The following is an 18,771-nucleotide window of genomic DNA, read 5'->3' on the forward strand; positions in this document are numbered from 1 at the left end:
CCCTGGGGAGGGGCAGAGCCCGCCCTGCTGGTGATAAGGCACCGGCGGCGTTGCCCTCTGCAGGAAGCTCCAAAGAGAAAGCCGAGAGGAGGCACGCTGCGGCCAGCAGGTGCACCTCTGAGGCCCGGAGTGGCCACGTTCTAGCCCCTCACCCCTGTGGGCAAGGTAAGCGGGCTCAGCAGTGGCCCCAGGATCCTCTCCTAGGAGGGACCCCCCGCCAGCGCGCACTGCCCTGGGGAGTTGCCCCTTCCGGGGAGTTGGGTTGAGTTTGGTGCAGATTGCAGCCGTTCTCCTTGTCGTTCTTTTGGGGGATGGGGGCATACGGGGTAGTGCTTAGGGGCTACTCCCGGGGGGCTCCGGGTTGCGCCTGTTGGTACCGAGGATCAAGCCTGGTGACTCCATGCACAAAGTATGAGTTTTTATTCTTTGTACCATCTCCTGGACCCCACAGTCCTTTCTGTTATTCTTTTTATTTTGGGGGGCATGGAGGGAGTCAGTCCATACCTGAGGGTGCTCAGGGGCTACTCTTGGCTTTGTGCCTAGGGGTCACTCCTGGTGGAGCTCAGGAGACCATCTGCAGTGCCAGAGGTCGGCCTGGGGTCGGCTGTGTGCCTGACCACTGTACTCACTTCCCGCCCTGGAGCCCTTTTCTGACCTGAGGGGCCGTTTGTGGGTGGGCTGGGGTGAGCTGCGGGCAGGGGGTAGACGATCGATCGTGCCAGGCCCGGCCAGCACGGAGCTGGGTGGCCTTGAGCGAGCTCTTCTTGCTCCGACCCCGGCCCCTGTGCCCACCGGCAGGAAGCAGATGCTGGAAGGCTTATCTCTGAGGGTCCTTGTGGTGGGGAGGGTACAAGGCTGGAGGGAACAATCGGACACCCGTGTCCTACAAGACTGGGCAGTCTCCCTGCGTGTGGCCCCCAGATCCTGCCCACCTTGCCCCTTGCCACCCCCTTGCAGAACCCCAGCAGCCATGGCGGGCATGAAAACGGCCTCCGGGGACTACATCGACTCGTCCTGGGAGCTGCGGGTGTTTGTGGGCGAGGACGACCCCGAGGCCCAGTCGGTGACCCTCCGGGTCACGGGGGAGTCGCACATCGGCGGGGTGCTCCTGAAGATCGTGGAGGACATCAGTGAGTGTCCCCTCCCTGCTGCCGCCCTGTCCCAGGCACTTCCGGGCCACCCCAGCTGCAAAGGCCTCGATAGGGGTGCCCGTGACTCAGGCCTCCGCTTAATCATTCGCTTCCAAAAAAGTCCTTTCCCCAACTTCCCCTCCCGACTTCCCTCCCCTCCTCCTGCTCTGCTGCTTCTGCTGTTGCTGTTGGGGGCGGAGGGTCCCGTATCCCCCTGTCCTGGCCTGGGCCACAGGCATAGTAAGGGTTTGGAGGGGAGCCCAGTGGGGTCTGAGGGCGGAAGGCGAACCCTGGGGACGGGCCCTGCCCCCACAGGAAGTTGCAGCAGAGCCTCTGTGGTATCTGCCCCCAGAGGAGCAGGCCCAGGAGACGTGTCTGTGCCTTGGGGGACAATGGGGGCCCTTCCCTGTGGGGGCAGAGCCGCCCCTTCCTGGGAGGGCAACAGGAGTCCCCCGATTAGCCGTACCCGGAAGGCAGACACCCCCCACCCCCCCATAGCCTCTGCCAGGAGCCTGGTGCGGGCCCCTGAGGAGGGGGTGGGTGGCCCCCACAGGCAATTGAGAGCTATCTGTGGAGAGCAGGGCCCTGGGACAGTGGGAGCCTGGGCTGATGGCGGAGGGAAGTTTCCAGAACATAGGGCCTAAAGGGACTATGAAAGCGGAAGTGCATAACAGAGGGTCCCTGAGGAGACACAGGCCGGGCTGAGCCAGCGCCCCAAGCAGGCCGGAAGGCCCCCAAGGCAGGGCACCCCCATGCATGAGGCCTAAAGGGGAAGTCGGGGCAGCCGGTCCCCGGCGGAGGCTCCCGGGATCCACGCGGGTCCACGGGAGGTGCCGGGGGGGGCTGGGGGTGGGTTTCTGAACTGGGGTCTCTAGGGTGGGGAGGAGGGTGACAGGTCAGGAGGACCCTCGGGAACATGTGACAGGTGGGGATGGTGGAGAGGAAGGTGAGCAGGAAGATGGGGAGCACGTGCATTAATGACAGGGGTGCTCTGCCTGATGGGGGACAGATGTCCTTGGAACTCAGACACTCAGACGTGGGGTGGCACTTCTGTGCAGGCTCAGGCACCTGGGGAGTGGTGGGGGGTGGCATTCAGGCTGGCCTGAAGCAAAGGCTGCTGGGAGGAGGAAGCGGGGGGGGGGGGGCCGCTGGGGCTGAGACCCCAGGGAGGGAGAAGAGAACCCCGGCTGAAGCCCAAGAGGGCAGCGGGGAGGCGGTGAAGACAAGGGGAGACGGTTCAAAGGGCTGAACCTGGATGCAGGAGTCCCGGCTTCCCCCCTGGCACTGCTTGGTCCCCCAAGGATCAGCGGGGTGACCCCAAAAGGAGAACAAAAGATAGGACAAGAGCCACAGTGCAGGTCTCATTTTCCCGGCCTGTGATCTCGGCCACAGAAATGGGGTGACAGAGGACACCCCAAAGTGGGGTGACAAATGTCTTCTGAGAGGTGTCACAAGAAGATGTGCTTCAGGGGCTGGAGCGATAGCACAGTGGGGAGGGCGTTTGCCTTGCACGAGGAGGCCAACCTGGGTTCGATTCCCAGCATCCCATATGGTCCCTGAGCACCGCCAGGGGTAATTCCTGAGTGCATCGCAGGGTGTGACCCCCCCCAAAAAAAGATGTGCCTCTAGTATCAGCTGTGGCTGATCACCGCTCAGCAGCCAACCTCTGGGCAGTGCCCAGGGGAGAGAAGGGGACCAAGGGGTATCAGGCAGAGACAGCCTTCAGCCCAGAGGTGGTATCTGCACACCGCACCCCCCCAATCAGTTCTAAGTCTGTGACGAAGCCCCCACATGCCCAGGGGATGTCCTGAATGTACCCTGAAACCAAGCACAGAATGGGGACCCAGAGAAGGGGGCTCCCAGGTGAGCCAGAGCTGGACAGTGAGCCCAAAGCTCCCCTAAGCACAGGCGTCACGTGGAGGAGGCCCAAGTTCAATCCCTGGCATCGCGTGCCCCAAACACAGAGCAAGAGCACCCCCGGAGTGGTACCAAAAATACCCACCCCTTGGGGCCGGAGCCAGACTACAGCAGGGAGGGCGTTTGCCTTGCACACAGCTGGCCCAGGTTCAATCCCCAACACCCCTGTTCCCCCCCCCCAGCCCTCCAGGACTGATCCCTGAGTGCAGAGCCAGGAGTTAGCCCTGAGTACCCCCAGGTGTGGCCAAAAACACAAAACATCCCCCCCCCCCAAAAAAAAAAACACTGGACATCCAGCCCGGGATCCCAACAGAGAAACTCCTTTCCTGACTCAGCTTCCTGCAACATCATCAGGGTTGGAGGGAACCGGGGTGCAGAGTGAGCCAGACCCACTCTAGAAAGCCACACTTCCCTGAGGGCCAGCCAGGAGCCAGTACCATCACCAAGAGTCTCATTTTTTTTTCTCCTTCTTGGGTCACCCCCGGCCATGCACAGGGGTTACTCCTGGCTCATGCACTCAGGAATTACTCCTGGCAGTGCTTGGGGGATATAGGATGCTGGGAATCGAACCCTGGTCGGTCGTGTGCAAGGCAAAAGCTCTACCCGCTGTACTATCGCTCCAGCCCCAATCTCATCTTTGTCACTAAGAGTCGCCTACATGGACTTACGCCGCGGGTGGGAATGACACCCGCCTCGCAGACTGGGACCCTGGGGCCTGAGCCAAGCTCCCAGAATTCACCCCAGCCCATTGCTGCGCCCCAGTTTTCGGGAGGCCAGAGAGACAGAGACCACCACCCGGAACCGGTGGGACGCAGTGGTCCATGGGCTGGGGGCAATTCAGCAGGGACACTTGGGTCACCCAGTCCTAGCTGCTGAGTCCGGAGCAGGCGGGGCTCTGGGACCTCAGCCTGGGCGAGGCCGGAGGGAGAGCCTGACCCTGCCCAGCCATCCGGGCCCCAGCGTGGGGGCCAGAGGGGAGGACGGCTGGGCAGGCCCCCAGGTCTGATGGGCACCCCGTCTTCCCTCCCCCGGACCCCAGATCGGAAGCAGGACTGGTCGGACCACGCCATCTGGTGGGAGCAGAAGCGGCAGTGGCTGCTGCAGACGCACTGGACGCTGGACAAGTACGGCATCCTGGCCGACGCGCGCCTCTTCTTCGGCCCGCAGCACCGGCCCGTGCTGCTGCGCATGCCCAACCGGCGCGCACTGCGCCTGCGCCTTAGCTTCTCGCAGCCCCTCTTCCAGGCCGTGGCCGCCGCCTGCCGCCTGCTCAGTGAGTCGGGGCACGTGGCCAGGCCCAGCATCCAGGGGCCCCGAGGCCCATTCCCCCAGGGATCCCGAGGCCCAGGGGCCCAGCTTCCCAGGGACCCCAAGACCCATTTCCCCCCAGGGACCCCAAAGCCCATTTCCCCCCAGGGACCCCAAGGCCCATTTCCTTCCACGGACCCCGAGGCCCAACTTCCCAGAGACCCCAAGATCCATCCCTCTCAGGGACCCCGAGGCCCATTCCCCCCAGGGAACCCGAGGCCCAGCTCCCCTGGGAGCCCCAAAGCCCGGAGATCCCCAGGGACCCCGAGGCTCAGCTTCCCAGAGACCCCAAGATCCATCCCTCCCAGCGACCCCGAGGCCCATTTCCCCCAGGGAACCCGAGGGCCAGCTTCTCTAGCGACCCCAAAGCCCAGACACCCCCAGGGACCCCAAGGCCTATTTCACCCCAGGGACCCCGAGGCCCAGCTTCCCAGAGACCCCAAGATCCATCTCCCAGGGACCGAGGCCCATTCCCCCCAGGGAACCCAAGGGCCAGCTCCCCTAGGGACCCCAAAGCCCAGAGACCCCCAGAGACCCTAAGGCCCATTTCCTCTTGGGATCCTGAGGCCCAGTTTCCCGAGGGACCCCGAAGCCCAGAGACCTCCCAGGGACCCCGAGGCCTACTTCCCCCTGGGATCCTGACACCCAGCTCCCCCAAGAGACCCCGAAGCCCAGAGACCCCCAGGGACCTCGAGGTGCATTTCCCCCTGGGATCCTGAGGTCCAGCTCCCCAAGGGACCCCGAAGCCTAGAGAACCCCCCAGAGACCCCAAGGCCTACTCCCCCCAGGGATCCTGAGGCCCAGCTCCCCAAGGGATCCCAAAGCCCAGAGACCCCCCCCAGGGACCTCAAGGCCTACTCCCCCCAACCCGGGATCCTGAAGCCAAGCTTCCCTAGGGACCCCAAAGCCCAGAGACCCCCCAGGGACCCCGAGACCTACTTCCCCCCGGGATCCTGACACCCAGCTCCCCCAAGGGACCCCAAAGCCCAGAGACCCACCTAGAGACCCCAAGGCCTACTCCCCCCAGGGATCCTGAGGCCCAGCTCCTCTAGGGACCCCAAAGCCCAGAGACCCCCAGGGGCCCTGAAGCCTACTTCCCCCCAGGATCCTGACACCCAGCTCCCCCGAGGGACCCCAAAGCCCAGAGACCCTCAGGGACCCCAAGGCCTACTTCCCCCCCCGGAATCCTCAGGCCCAGCTCCCCGAGGGACCCCGAAGCCCAGGGACCCTCCCAGGAACCTCAAGGCCTACTTGCCCCCACCCGGGATCCTGAGGCCAAGCTCCCCTAGGGACCCCAAAGCCCAGAGACCCCCCAGGGATCCTGAGGCCTACTTCCCCCCGGGATCCTGACACCCAGCTCCCCCAAGGGACCCCGAAGCCCAGAGACCCCCCCTAGGGACCCCAAGGCCTGCTCCCCCCCCACCCGGGATCCTGAGGCCCAGCTCCCCCAGGTATCCGTCACCCCGAGGAGCTGTCTCTGCTCCGTGCTCCCGAGAAGAAGGAGAAGAAGAAGAAGGAGAAGGAGGCGGAGGAGGAGGTCTATGACCTCACGAAGGTGGTCCTGGCTGGGGGTGAGCACCGCGGGGGCGGGAAGGAGTTGGGGGATGGGTGCAGGACCCAGCCGCGAACACTGACGCTGAGCGACCCCCAGGTGTGGCCCCCGTGCTGTTCCGGGGGATGCCGGCCCACTTCTCGGACAGCGCCCATGCCGAGGCCTGCTACCGAATGCTCAGCCTCCCGCAGCCTCTGCCCGACCCAAACCTGCTGCAGCGCCTGCCGCGGCCTGGCTCCCTGCCCGACAAGACCCAGCTGCACAGCAGGTGCCCCTCGCCCTGAAAACCTGCCCCACCACCAGGACTCAGCCCTGATCCCTGACCCCCGACCCCTGACGCCTTGCATCGCCTCCAGGTGGCTGGACTCGTCCCGGTGCCTCATGCAGCAGGGCATCAACGCCGGGGACACGCTCTGGCTGCGTTTTAAGTACTACAGTTTCTTGGACCTGGACCCCAAGGTGAGCCGTGGGGGTCCGAGCCCCCCAGATGTGGGCAGGGGATCAGGGTTCCATTTATTTCTTGTCACGTCTGTCCGTGTGTCCATCTAGCCATCCCCCAGTTTGCTCTTGCCAACACAGCGCAGGGCCAGGCTGAGGCAAAGGCCTCGCCTCTCCAGGGCGCGGGCAGGTGAGGAGCACAGGCCAATGTCGATGGTGGTGCTCGCTCCTGGAAGCCTGCTTGGTGTGCACTCAGGGAGGGCTTCCTGGAGGGGGTGGCCCTGGTGCCTGCAGGGACACGCAGGTGCATCTGTCTCCCTGCTTCTGGTCTCCCCAGCAACCAAAGGGCTCCGTGTATGTATGTCTCTCAAAACGCACTTCTCAGGGCTGGAGTGATAGCACAGCAGGTAGGGTGTTTGCCTTGCACGCAGCCGACCCGGGTTCGATTCCCAGCATCCCATATGGTCCCCCGAGCACTGCCAGGAGTAATTCCTGAGTGCATGAACCAGGAGTAATTCCTGTGCATCGCCGGGTGTGACCCAAAAAGCAAAAAAAAAAAAAAAAGAAAAAAAAGAAAAAGCACTTCTCAGGGCTGACGCAATAGAACAGCGGGTAGAGGGTTTGTCTTACACGTGGCTGACCTGGGTTCGAACTCCGGAAACCCATATGGTCTCCCCACATGACAGTTGCCTCCAGCCCTTCTGTCCCCTTTCCCTGCCGTGTGCAGTTGCCCCGGGTCCTGTGCTCTGGCACCTGAAATCCTGCCTCCAAGTCCCTCCCACAGGTGATCCCCAACTCCCTCTTCTCAGCAAACCTATCCTGTGTCTCTGATCCCACCCACAGTCACCACCCATGGGCCCACCCACGAACCCTTGATGGGCCCCCCCCATCCCCACCGTGGCTCGGTGTTCCGGGGTGACCCCAGAGGCGTTGAGGGCAGTGTGGGGAAAGATTCAAACTGACCAGATGGGATGCAGGACAAGCAACTTCACCCCGTACTGTCTTCCTGGCTCCTTTCTTCCTTCCTCTTACTTTCTAGTTTTGGGGCCACACCTGGTGGTGTTCAGGGCTACTCTTGGCCCGGTGCTCAGAAGTCTCACCCAGCATTGCTCGGGAGACCATGCAGTGCTGGGTATTGAACCTGGACTTCCTGCATGCAAAGTGTGAGCCCAGTCCTTTGAGTTCTTGCCAGCCTTCCTTATTTTATTTTATTTATTTATTTTTATTTTATTTTATTTTCTGCTTTTTGGGTCACACCCAGCGATTCACAGGGGTTACTCCTGGCTCTGCACTCAGGAATCACCCCTGGCGGTGCTCAGAGGACCATATGGGATGCTGGGAATCAAACCCGGGTTGGCCGCGTCAAGGCAAATGCCCTCCCCGCTGTCCTATTGCTCCAGCCCCTATTTTTTTTTTTTTTTGCTTTTTGGGTCACACTTAGTGATGCTCAGGGGTTCCTCCTGGCTCTGTACTCCGGAATTACTCCTGGTGGTGCTTGGGGGACCATATGGGATGCTGGGGATCGAACTTGGGTTGACCATGTGCAAGGCAAACGCCCTACCCTCCGTCCTCTTGCTCTGGCCCTCCTTAATTTTTTTATTTCAAATATTAGCTCCCAGTTTTGTTATTAGGGTCTTTTTTCCCACCCCCTGTGCGTTTGGGGCCATATTCAGAGGTGCTCAGAGACTACTTCTCAACCTGTGCTCAGGGATCATTCCTGGTGGTGCTCAGGCAACCAGATGTGGGGCCAGGCATCAAGCCAGGCTTGGCCAAGTGCAAGGCCCGTGCAGTGCCCGCTGTCCCATGTCTCAGGCCTCCCGAGCTTTGGATTTGTAAAGATGCTGGTGACTCAGCGGCAGCCACTACTGCACACACAGTCCTTTGTGCCTTTCCAATTGAGTTACGGTTTTTGGTTAAAACAACATGGTCGTGGCCATTAATAGTAACACATAAATAGTATTGTTAGCTAAGCCACACAGTCACCACACTTCCTTTCTTGGTCACATTTTTCTTGGAGTTCATCATAGCTATATTTTATTTTTACTTATTTTTTCTATTCACGATGCACACTTAGAAGAGACCCCACAGGGCCAGAGAGATGGTACAGCCGGAAATGTGCTGCCTTGCACATGGTAGAACCAGGTTTGATCCCGGCACCCTGAGCCCACCAGGGTGCAGCCTGCCAAGGGGAGGGGGGTGTCTTTACTGTGACTGGGTGGAATGTTCCAGAACCAACCCCTTCTTGTGTGACTCCAGTGTGGCTCGAAGGCTGCAACTTCTTTTTTTCTGGTGGGGGGTGGGGTCACACCCAGTGATGCTCAGGGGTTCCTCCTGGCTCTGCACTCAGGAATTACTCCTGGTGGTGCTTGGGGGACCATATGGGATGCTGGGAATCGAACCCGGGTTGGCCGCATGCAAGGCAAACGCCCTACCGCTGTGCTATCACTCCAGCCCCAAGGCTGCAACTTCTGGCCACTATTCTGGGACTTCCTTACTGGACTTCCTGGTTCCTGAATCTTTCTCTTGTTCCTGGGGGGAGGGGGGTGGCGCGACATACCCAGCAGTGCTCAGGGCTCACTCCAGGCTCTGTGCTGAGGGATCATCCTGGTGGTGCTCAGGGGATGCAGTGCTGGGTTTGAAACCAAATCGGCTGCATGTAAGGCAAGGGCCTACCTGCTGTACTATCTCTCTGGCCCATGTATTAGTTCTGTGCTGTGTTCTGTTGGTGTGATTGTTTGGGGGCCACACTTGGCTGTGCTCAGGGACCATCCTGGAGCTGCTAAGGATTGAACCCAGCTCAGGTGCATGCAAGGCAGGTGCTTCACCTGCGATGCTGTCGCTCTGGCTGGCTCTCTCTCTTTTTCTAGCGGATACCCCATCTCGTTGGAGTATGGATTTCAAAAGTTTCCCCTAAAAGAGACGTGAAACACTTAGACATACTGGACCCGCGACTCCTCAAGCCTGTGTTCTCCCTCGAACACATGTCTCACTTGTTTGCCTCTCTGTCTCTTAGTTTTTTCCTCTCCAGAGAAGCCCGTGTTCTCTCTTGAACATGTACTTCCTCTCTTCTTCTCACTTCACATCTTTCTAAGTAAGTTTTTTAAAAATTACTTTGCTGAAAAGAAAAAGAAAATTAGGCCCAGAAAGGTCTACCCTCATATGACTGATAGTTTGACTTGACTGGAGAAATCCCCTCAACTTTCGTTTGTTTCTGGGTCATATCCGGTGGTTCACAGGGGATACTTCTGGCTCTGCACTCAGGAATTGCTCCTATCGGTGCTCGGGGGACCATATGGGATGCTGGGAATCGAACCCAAGTCCCCTACGTGCAAGGCAAACGCCCTACCCGCTGTGCTGTTGCTCCAGCCCCTGACTTGGGCTCATCTATCCCTTTCTGGGTAATATTTCCCATAGGTGTTAAATGTCCCTTCTGTGTGTGTGTAGTGAGCAGATACACTCAGGGATTTCCCACATAGATACATTTCCTACCCCTGAAACTTACCACCCTGTCCAGTAACGATACTTCTTGCTTTGGTTTTTGGTGCTCAGGGCTGCTCCCTGGCTCTGTGCTCAGGGATGGCACCAGGAGAGCTCAGGGGACCATATAGGTGGTGCTGGGGATTAAAGTCATCCCCAGCACCATCTCCCAGGACCCCATCTCCCAGGTCAGCCATGTCCTAGGTCAGCATCCTTTTCCTGCCTATTGTCCTCACCCCGCACTGATGCTACTTCTGATACCAGTTTAGTGGGTTGAGGTTTGCAGCAGGGACAAGGCATGGTCCTCTCCCCGGACCTTATCCCCGCATCCTCCCGGTGGCCTGGAGCCGTAAGTCATCTTTTCCCTGGGTGACTCTGAGGTCAGTCTGCCGCCATCATCTCCCCTTCTCGGCCCTGGGCGGCGGGACAGGCCCTTCTTGGCTGGCGATGCACAGAAATGTGAGAAGTTCCTGTGTCTGTCTTCCGGGGACCCAGGCGTGGTTGCTCCGAGACAGGCCATGGAGGGCTGCACGGTGGATGAGTGTCCGCCACAGCTGCCCCATCGCCGACCCCCACAGGAGCCGGCCAGGGCCCCCCCCGCTCCCCCCCCCCTTCTCCCACACTGCCTGCCCCGGGCGCCGTTCTCCTTGGCTTGTGCCTGCACCTCGTGTGGGCTGCTTGTTTATTTGCTGTTTTAAACAGCTTCCCTGAGGTCTGACTTCCTGCCATGAGTATTGCTCACTGTAAACAAGCAGTTCGATTGTTTTTGATAAACGTAAACAGTTGCGCAAGCGTTAGACTGTTTCCAACGCTGCAGAAAGTTCCCTGGCGCTCAGTGACTGTCATTCTCCCTCCCACCCCCAAACTCAGAAGATCCCAGGTGTCCTTTAGGGGGATTTAGTTAACTTTTCCTGGATGATTAATGAAAGGAGTCCCTTTCTCACTTTGCGGTCAGTTTGTTTTTGGGGTCACACCTGGTGATGCTCACGACTTACTCCTGGCGGTACCCAGTGGGGGGTGGTGTGGAATGCCAGGGATCGAACCTGGGTCAGCCGCATATAAGGCAAGCGCCCTCCCGGCTATGCTACTCAGAGTCTTATGTCTTATTCTTCTTTTCTTTTTTTTTTTTCTTTTTGGATCACACTCGGTGATGCTCAGGGGTTATTCCTAGCTCTGCACTCAGGAATTACTCCTGGCGTTGCTTGGGGGACTATATGAGATGCCGGGGATTGAACCCGGGTCAACCATATGCAAGGCAAACACCCTGTCCACTGTACTATTGCTCCAGCCCCTATTCTTGTTTTCTTTATTTTTTAAAAATATTTTGTTTTTTGGGGTCACACCTGGCACTGCACAGGGGTTACTCCTAGACTCTGCACTCAGGAATTACTCCTGGGAGTGCTCGGAGGACCATATGGGATGTTGGGAATCGAACCCGGATTGACTGTGTGCAAGGCAAATGCCCTATCGGCTGTGCTATTGCTTCAGCCCCTATTTTTATTTTCTAAGTGCAGCAGTTTCTAAGGATGACTTGTGGTTAGAGTTTCCTGGGCTCCCTGCCGCCCGATTTTCCTTCCTCCCGCTCTCTGTCCCCGCCCCATCCCATGTCCTTGCCATCAGCTTTCTTACCGTGGGAAACCCTCATCCTGTCCACGATTAGCAGAGGCTCTAAGACACTAGAAACCTGAAGGTATGAAGGGGGCCTGGTGCTTGGGGGGTGTCCACACGTGTGGGCTTCCTCCTGCCCTAGTGCTGTGGAGGCCTGGAGTGTGGGGAGCAGGGGCCAGAGGGTCTGCGGACAGGTTTGGAATGGTGGCCGGGACACCCTCACCCCACTTGTCCTGGAGCTCTGAATGCACGCCCCCCACCTCTTGTTCTGTGTCCCGGGAAGCAGCTCAAGATGTGCCAAGCCCAGTGGGCATCCCTGGCTGCAAACACCCGCCCGTGTGCCCCTTTCTGCAGCTCTCACTGGGTCCCACGTGAATGGGCGCTTTAGTCCAGCCCTTAGTTCTTTAGCGTCTGGCTTTCTGCCCCTCTCAGAAGTCAGGGTCCCGCCAGCCTTGCACAGATGGGGGCCGGAGAGACCCCGGCTTCCCTCCTGCCCCTGCCAGCCCTTCTGCTCTTGTTTCCCACCCTCCAAATTCCCCTTGACTGGGGCCAAGCGATAGTACAGCAGGGAGGGCATTTACTTTGCACGTGGCCGACCCGGGTTCAATCCCCGGCATCCCATAGGGTCCCCCATGCTCTGCCAGGACTAACCCCTGAGCATCGGTGGGTGTGACGCAAAAAGCTTAAAAAAAAAAAGATCGGGCTGGAGCCATAGCACAGCGGGTAGGGTGTTTGCCTTGTGTGCAGCCAACCCGGGTTCGATCCCCCGCATCCCATATGGTTCCCTGAGTACTTCCAGGAGTAATTCCTGAGTGCATGAACAAGGAATAACCCCTGTGCAATGCCGGGTGTGACCCAAAAAGAAAAAAAAAAAAGACCAAACTCCCCGTGACCTGTCTCTCCCACTCACTCTTCCTTGTCCTTTGGGGTCAGCCTTTACTAGCAGTTTTGGGGACTTCAGAGGTAGCACGGGCTGTGGGCCCTGGAGCCTTCTCCCCGGCATCCCTTCCACAGCCCCTTGATTACCCCCAGGTCTCAAGTATCCTGCAGTAGCCCCCGGGCCCCATAGGGTCCCCCAATGCACTGCCAGGAGCATCAGTGGGTGTGACCCAAAGAGTTTAAAAAAAAAAAAAGATTGGGTTGGAGCCTTAGCACAGCGGACTCATCTCCCTTCGCTCTCCCCACCACCGAGCTTGTGATGTCCTTGCCCGGGAGCCCATGTGGGTGCCCCTGGACACGCCTCCCGTGCCTCTGTGGCATTAGACTGTGCCCTGATGGGGACATGAGCTTGCTCGGTGCCCTGGGCCCGCTGCTGCACGCTGACCTGGGCACATAGGATGCGCCAAGCTGGGGCCGGTGGAGCACCGGCCAGGCCATTGTCAGGTGGAGACTCGGAGGCCGGGTGCGAGGGTGCTGGGGCCAGTGGCGCCTGACAAGGACGTGCCACCCCTCCGCAGACGGACCCGGTGCGGCTGACGCAGCTGTACGAGCAGGCGCGCTGGGACCTGCTGCTGGAGGAGACGGACTGCACGGAAGAGGAGATGATGGTGTTCGCTGCGCTGCAGGTGCGGGGGGCGGGGCAGGGGGCGGGGCAGGGGCGGGGCGTAGTGGGGCGCCTTTGCGGCTCGCTCAGTCCCCCCTCCCTCCCACCCCAGTACCACATTAACAAGCTGACCCAAAGCGGGGAGGTGGGCGAGCAGGCCGGCTCCGACCCGGGGCTGGACGACCTGGACGCAGCCCTGAACAACCTGGAGGTGAAGCTGGAGGGCTCGACGCCCAACGAAGTGCTGGTGAGCAGGGCGCCCGCGTGGGGGTCCGGGTGGAGCCTGCAACCCCGGGCTCCCCTCTGACTCCCCCGCTCCGCAGGACAGCCTCACCACCATCCCGGAGCTCAAGGACAATCTGCGCATCTTCCGGTGAGTGAGGGCGGGGGGGGGGGGGGTAGAGAAGGGGAGGGGCGGGGGCAGCCCTCGAACCCTCCGTGCCCACCCGCAGGCCGCGGAAGCTGACCCTGAAGGGGTACCGCCAGCACTGGGTGGTTTTCAAGGACACCACGTTGTCTTACTACAAGAACCAGGAGGAGGCCCCGGGGGACCCCATCCAACAGCTTAACCTCAAGAGTGAGTGGCCAGGACGGGGACCGGCGCTGAGAATGGGGGTGCTCACAGCCTCCCTTTGGGGGGCTGGGAAAGATGCGCCCCCCATGCTCCAGCTCAGAACCCTTCTCCCTGACCTTCTAGACAAGCCTTTTTTACCCTCCAGGCTGTGAAGTGGTCCCCGACGTCAATGTCTCAAGCCAGAAGTTCTGCATCAAACTCCTGGTGCCCTCCCCGGAGGGCATGAGTGAAATCCACCTGCGGTGCCAGGATGTGAGTGGGGCCGGGTTGGGCCTGCTGGGCCTGGGGGGCGGAGCTAGGTGGTGGGTGGGGTGGGACCTGTTGGTCTGGGGGCGGGGCTAGTTGATAGACAGGGCGGTGCTAGTGGTGGGCGGGGCGGGGCCTGGAGGGGTGAGACTGGGTGGTAAGATGGGAGTGGACGGTGGGCAGGGCCAGCATCAGCTAGGGGCTGGGCTTAGAGGGGCGGGACTTGCCGGCTGCTGTGGGGGGACCGGGCCTTTGGGAACCCCCAGCCTCCTAGAAGCTGCCCACTTGCCCACCTCCTCCACAGGAGCAGCAGTATGCCCATTGGATGGCCGCCTGCCGCCTGGCCTCCAAGGGCCGCACCATGGCCGACAGCAGCTACAACAGTGAGGTACAGGCCATCCTGGCCTTCCTCAACCTGCAGCGCTCCGGAGGGGGCTCCGGGGGCCCCACACAGGGTCCCGATGCCACCACGGAGGGCCTCAACCCCTACGGCCTGGTGGCCCCCCGCTTTCAGCGCAAGCTGAAGGCCAAGCAGGTACCAAGGGAGTGGACTCAGGGCTGAACCGTTGTGTCCACCTGGGCTTGCTGCACCCCAGGATCACCATACCCGCTCTCTCTGGGAGGTCCCCAGCTTTCTCATCCTTTGCCGCACACGGGTCCCTGCGAGAGAGGGACTCCTCTGCTGGTCCCCATGTCTTGGGAGGGGTCCTGTATCCATGTCCCCCTCAAAGACCTGCTCAGCTCCTGTGGGTAGAGGTGAGCAGGATCGTCGGGGGCCCAGGCCTGGGCACTGCCCTGGCCCAGGTTCCGAGGGCTGCCTGGTCATGTGGGCAGGCCGAGGAGGGCTGGCCCTCACTGGTGGGGTTGCACAGCTCACGCCGCGGATCCTGGAAGCCCACCAGCACGTAGCCCAGCTCTCACTGTCCGAGGCCCAGCTGCGCTTCATCCAGGCCTGGCAGTCCCTGCCCGACTTCGGCATCTCCTATTTCACTGTCAGGTACGAGGCCGCCCCATTCTCCGCGCGCAGACCTGGTCATGGATGCCCGTGTGTTCCCCATCGTGCACCCCAGAGCAGACAAGAGAGGCGTCAGAACGGGCAGGCAGGGGGCCAGTTCCCACGACAGCTTGGCTGGGTCTTTCCCTCCTGGGCCTCTGTCAGCATCTCAGAGGGACAGGCCTGCAATGACAGGGGAGCGTCCAGGTCCCGAGCCTGCAGCTGTGTGAGATGGGAGTGAGACGGGGATGATGATCTGGACCCAGCAAGGCACTGCTGCCTGCTGCTGCTGAATGCTAATGACAGCCGTTTTCCTGACACCCATTTTCCAAAGGGGAAACTTGGGGCCTCGGGAACCTTTTTTTATCTTGGTTTTGGGACCCTTGGCTGTGTTCAGGGCTGACTCCTGGCGGGACTCCAGGGACCATAGGTGGTGCTGGGGAGGTAACACACAGGTTGGACACTCCAAGGGAAGGGCCTTACCTCTGAGCTGCTCCTGTGCCTTCGGGGTGCAGAGATCCTTCCTGGCTCCCTTCACCGCTGATTCACTCGCTGTGGGGCACTTCGGGACCGTGCAGGCCTGGGTCCTAGCTCAACACTTTTCCTTCGGAGACTAGGTTCAAGGGGAGCAGGAAAGACGAGATCCTGGGCATCGCCAACAACCGACTAATCCGCATTGACTTGGCTGTGGGTGACGTGGTCAAGACCTGGCGCTTCAGTAATATGCGCCAGTGGAATGTCAACTGGGACATTCAGCAGGTGGGCTGGTGTAGGGGCGGGGCCCGAGGGGGCTGGAGCCGCTGTGGGCGGGGCCTGGGGCTGCTATGGGCGGAGCCAGACTAGGGGTCCAATGGGCTGCTTCCTGCTCCACTGTACTAGCCTCTCCCTTCCACGTCCTCTGTCCTCCCTGCAGGTGGCCATCGAGTTCGACGAACACATCAACGTGGCTTTCAGCTGCATGTCTGCCAGCTGCCGCATTGTGCATGAGTACATCGGGGGCTACATCTTCCTGTCCACGCGGGAGCGGGCCCGAGGGGAGGAACTAGATGAAGACCTTTTCCTCCAGCTCACCGGAGGCCACGAAGCTTTCTGAGGCTGGTCTTTCTGCCCTCGTCCCCACTCACCACCTGCCACGGCCACTCCCAAGCCCACACCTCCTGGGACGCACTGCTCCTGGGACGCACTGCTCACACCCTCCCCAAACACGCAGCGAATGGGGCATATGTACCCGCTGCCGCTGGCTTTGTGCAATCCAGGGACCTGCTAGGGCCAGACTCCCATCCTGCAGACTAGGGAGGGTGCGCCCTGGGCTCACACTGGGCCCCCTACCCTGGTGTCCCAGTGACCAAGACCGACAACCCTGGCCTGATAAATAGTCTCTTGAGCTCATGGACCAGTTGCTGGTACCGACTGACAATTCATGGTACAAACTGAAGTTTCTCTTTTGTTAATCTTATACCTTTATCTTTTAAATAAATATTTTATTGGGGGACTGTTCTTCCTCTGGACCAGTGCTGGGAGCCATTCTGACGCTCAGTCTCTACATCACCAGACAAGGAGAGTGGCTTTCCTGAGACAAAGGCAAGAATTAGTTAGCAAATGGGAGACAGGATGGGGCTGGGGGTGGGATGAGAGGCAGGATGGGAGGGACAGGCAGAACGGAGGGTGCAGGGAGGTGGCGGGAGGTTCTCACGGCTGGGCCGGAGCTGCAGGGCCTCCTTGAAGTACTTGGGAGGCAGGAAGCCCTCAGCATTGCCTGGAGTCAGGATCACCCCATTGGCGGAGCGGAAGAAGGGGATTCCATCTGCAGAGAGAGCCAGAGCCGTGGTTCTGGCGTCCCTGGGGCCCGCTCCATCCCCACTGGGCGCAGACTCACCTGCCAGGGCCAGGGATCCATGAATGAACACAGCCACTTCGCAGTTTGCCCGCAGACCTGTGGAGACAACCGGAGCTGGGCACTGGGGACCTTGGTGCTGTGGTCAGCACAACCGGGGTAGGCGGGGGCCCTGGGCTCAGGAGCAGAACGGGGAACACGATGGGATGATCTTGGACTTGGATGAGAGGCTGTGAAATGTCCAGAAAAGGACCCAAGAGGACAGAGTGGGTGGGAGGGGCTGGCGTGGGAGACACTGACCGCTGGTGACCTTGGGGTCCCCAGGCAGGCCTGGCGCCAGGTGGATGTGAGTCCGCCCACAGCACGACAGGCCGCTGCGCAGAATGGAAGGCCAGTGGCGCCAGAAGGTGCCATGCACCAGCACGGGGGGCAGGGCCTCCGGCGTCTCCAGGGGTGTCAGCTCCAGCTCAGGCACCTGGAATGGGGGGAGGGCAGCCACGAGGCCTCCTCGCATGCAGGCTTCCCCCACCCGCCCCTGCCCAGTTCTCTTCCCCAGTCTCCTTCAGCACCCACCTGTAGGGAGTGGCCCTGATTGGCCCGGATGAGGGGGCCAGTACCGGGGTCCCCTGGCTGAAGGGCGAACCGCTGCTTCTCATTGGTGTCCACCACGCGCCGCACGTCTTCCTCAGAGAAGCCTCGGAACTGAGGCAGCTGCAGGAGGGCGCTCAGGGGCACAAAGCCGTCTGCAGGCAGGCAGGTGGGCTGCGCTGAACTCCGAGCTAGTGTTAGCCGGGGAGCCACAGGCCACCAGAACAGAGCCTAAGGTGGTGGGGGTGCCCTGAGTGACTTTTAGAACCCCCCCCCGCCCTTTCTAGATCTCAGCTGCTTCAACATACAGGATATGCACCATGGGGGCGGGGGCACAGACATAAATCACTCCTTTTCTTAAATTTTGGTTTTGGGGTCACACCTGGTGGTGTTCAGGACTGACTCCTGGCTCTGTGCTCAAGAATCCCTCCTGACCATATGTGGTGCGAGGGATCGAACCTGGGTCGGCTGCATACAAGGCAAGTACACTATCCGCTGTACTATCTCTCTGGCCCCCTATTTTATTTCACTTGTGTTTGGGGGCTACAGCCTGTAGTGCTCAAGATTTACCCCTACCTTTACGCTCAGCGATCACTCCTTGAGGGGCTCTGGGGAGCACTTGGGCATGTGAGGTGCCAGGGATCAAACCACCCAGGCACGTCATGCTTGAGACAAGCACCTAACCCGCTGTGCCATTTCTCCAGCCCATAAAGTCCCCCATTCCAGGACAGGGAGTGGACACTTGGAATAAGCATCACTTGTTCAACACTCCTGCCTATGGCTGGGCAGCATGCACGAGTGCATTTGGCTGGAAGGACTTCCCCGGAGGATCTATCACTGGTACGACACAGTGCCCTGGGCTTCTCCTACCTGTCCCTGCGGGCAGAGGGGCCCTCCCTCTATGCTGTCCCCGTGGTGCAGTCCCTCTGCACATGGGCCCAGGGACTTGGGTGTTCTCCCAGAGCCTCCCTCACTTACCGGCCCCCATGGGAAGCCCCAACTTCAGAGCGCCGTGGCGCAGGGCGTAGGACAGGGCTTTGGACAATCGCACGTTCGCATCCTGAAAGAGGCCAGAGGCAGCCCCTGTCCCACTCCAGCCCTGAACGCTGAGGGAGCCCCCCGCAGGAGACTACGGGAACGAAGCCCCCAGAGCTGCCCAAATCCTGAGGCCCAGCACAGAGCAACCCCCCATTCAGCGCGCAGGCCCCCTCCCCAGCCCCCCACCATGTGGGAGGGGAAGGAAGGGCGCACCTGCTCCCGGGGTCTGTGAGCCCTCCTCTCCCTGGGCCCCGCTGCCTGCTGCCTCCTGCCTCCAGAAGAGTCCATGGGCGGCCGGCGGGGCAGCGTCAGTGCAGCCTGGAGGAACCAAGTCCGCCCTGCCCGGTCCGTCACCAAACCCCGGGATCGGGGAGCTGCGAGGAGGGACAGTCTGCTCCTGCCTTTCACTGCACGCCTGGTACCCAGGCAAGACTTGTCCCAAAGTCACTGTGTGTCCGCCACGAAAAGCCAGGGGGCCGAGCCCCCGCACTCCAGCCTCGTGGGTCGGCCCTTCCAGAAGGACC

The 18,771-nt window shown here is 60.7% G+C and overlaps 3 protein-coding genes across 4 annotated transcripts in view; 2 read left to right on the top strand and 1 right to left on the bottom strand.

The window, feature by feature from the left end:
- Window positions 1–18,771, top strand: part of NUDT22 (nudix hydrolase 22) — a 33,668-nt gene that overhangs the window by 11,884 nt on the left and 3,013 nt on the right. The gene's annotated exons all lie outside the window — the stretch shown is intronic.
- On the top strand, window positions 47–16,249 carry FERMT3 (FERM domain containing kindlin 3). Its single transcript, XM_056131707.1, has 15 exons — window positions 47–165; window positions 958–1,130; window positions 4,087–4,320; window positions 5,807–5,926; window positions 6,007–6,175; window positions 6,264–6,366; window positions 12,888–12,995; window positions 13,086–13,220; window positions 13,297–13,346; window positions 13,426–13,550; window positions 13,693–13,799; window positions 14,098–14,328; window positions 14,666–14,790; window positions 15,405–15,546; window positions 15,701–16,249. The coding sequence occupies exons 2-15, from the start codon at window positions 971–973 to the stop codon at window positions 15,878–15,880; spliced, it is 1,989 nt and encodes a 662-aa protein (XP_055987682.1). The 5' UTR covers window positions 47–165; window positions 958–970; the 3' UTR covers window positions 15,881–16,249.
- Window positions 16,206–18,650, bottom strand: TRPT1 (tRNA phosphotransferase 1). 2 transcript variants are annotated; one of them, XM_056131719.1, is made up of 7 exons: window positions 18,461–18,650; window positions 18,188–18,269; window positions 17,195–17,364; window positions 16,922–17,096; window positions 16,664–16,720; window positions 16,481–16,591; window positions 16,206–16,357 (listed from the first exon to the last, which is right to left on the bottom strand). In XM_056131719.1, the coding sequence occupies exons 1-7, from the start codon at window positions 18,533–18,535 to the stop codon at window positions 16,269–16,271; spliced, it is 759 nt and encodes a 252-aa protein (XP_055987694.1). In that variant the 5' UTR covers window positions 18,536–18,650; the 3' UTR covers window positions 16,206–16,268. The 2 variants fall into 2 exon arrangements, with proteins under 2 accessions (XP_055987694.1, XP_055987695.1); XM_056131720.1 differs by having other exon boundaries at window positions 16,239–16,357; window positions 16,516–16,591.

Source organism: Sorex fumeus, unplaced genomic scaffold (genome assembly GCF_029834395.1).
Source record: "Sorex fumeus unplaced genomic scaffold, SorFum_2.1 ptg000093l, whole genome shotgun sequence".
Taxonomy (NCBI): Eukaryota; Metazoa; Chordata; class Mammalia; order Eulipotyphla; family Soricidae; genus Sorex; species Sorex fumeus.

Bases quoted from the DNA above. Each gene is read 5' to 3' on its own strand.
- FERMT3 (XM_056131707.1), top strand. From the start codon at position 971: ATGGCGGGCATGAAAACGGCCTCCGGGGACTACATCGACTCGTCCTGG. The intron at 14,329-14,665 runs GTACCAAGGGAG...GGGGTTGCACAG, and splicing joins GCAAGCTGAAGGCCAAGCAG to CTCACGCCGCGGATCCTGGA. The intron at 14,791-15,404 runs GTACGAGGCCGC...TTCGGAGACTAG, and splicing joins ATCTCCTATTTCACTGTCAG to GTTCAAGGGGAGCAGGAAAG.
- TRPT1 (XM_056131719.1), bottom strand. From the start codon at position 18,535: ATGGACTCTTCTGGAGGCAGGAGGCAGCAGGCAGCGGGGCCCAGGGAG. The intron at 17,097-17,194 runs GTGGGTGCTGAA...CCCCCATTCCAG, and splicing joins ATCAGGGCCACTCCCTACAG to GTGCCTGAGCTGGAGCTGAC. The intron at 16,358-16,480 runs GTGAGAACCTCC...CCTTTGTCTCAG, and splicing joins CCTGCAGCTCCGGCCCAGCC to GAAAGCCACTCTCCTTGTCT.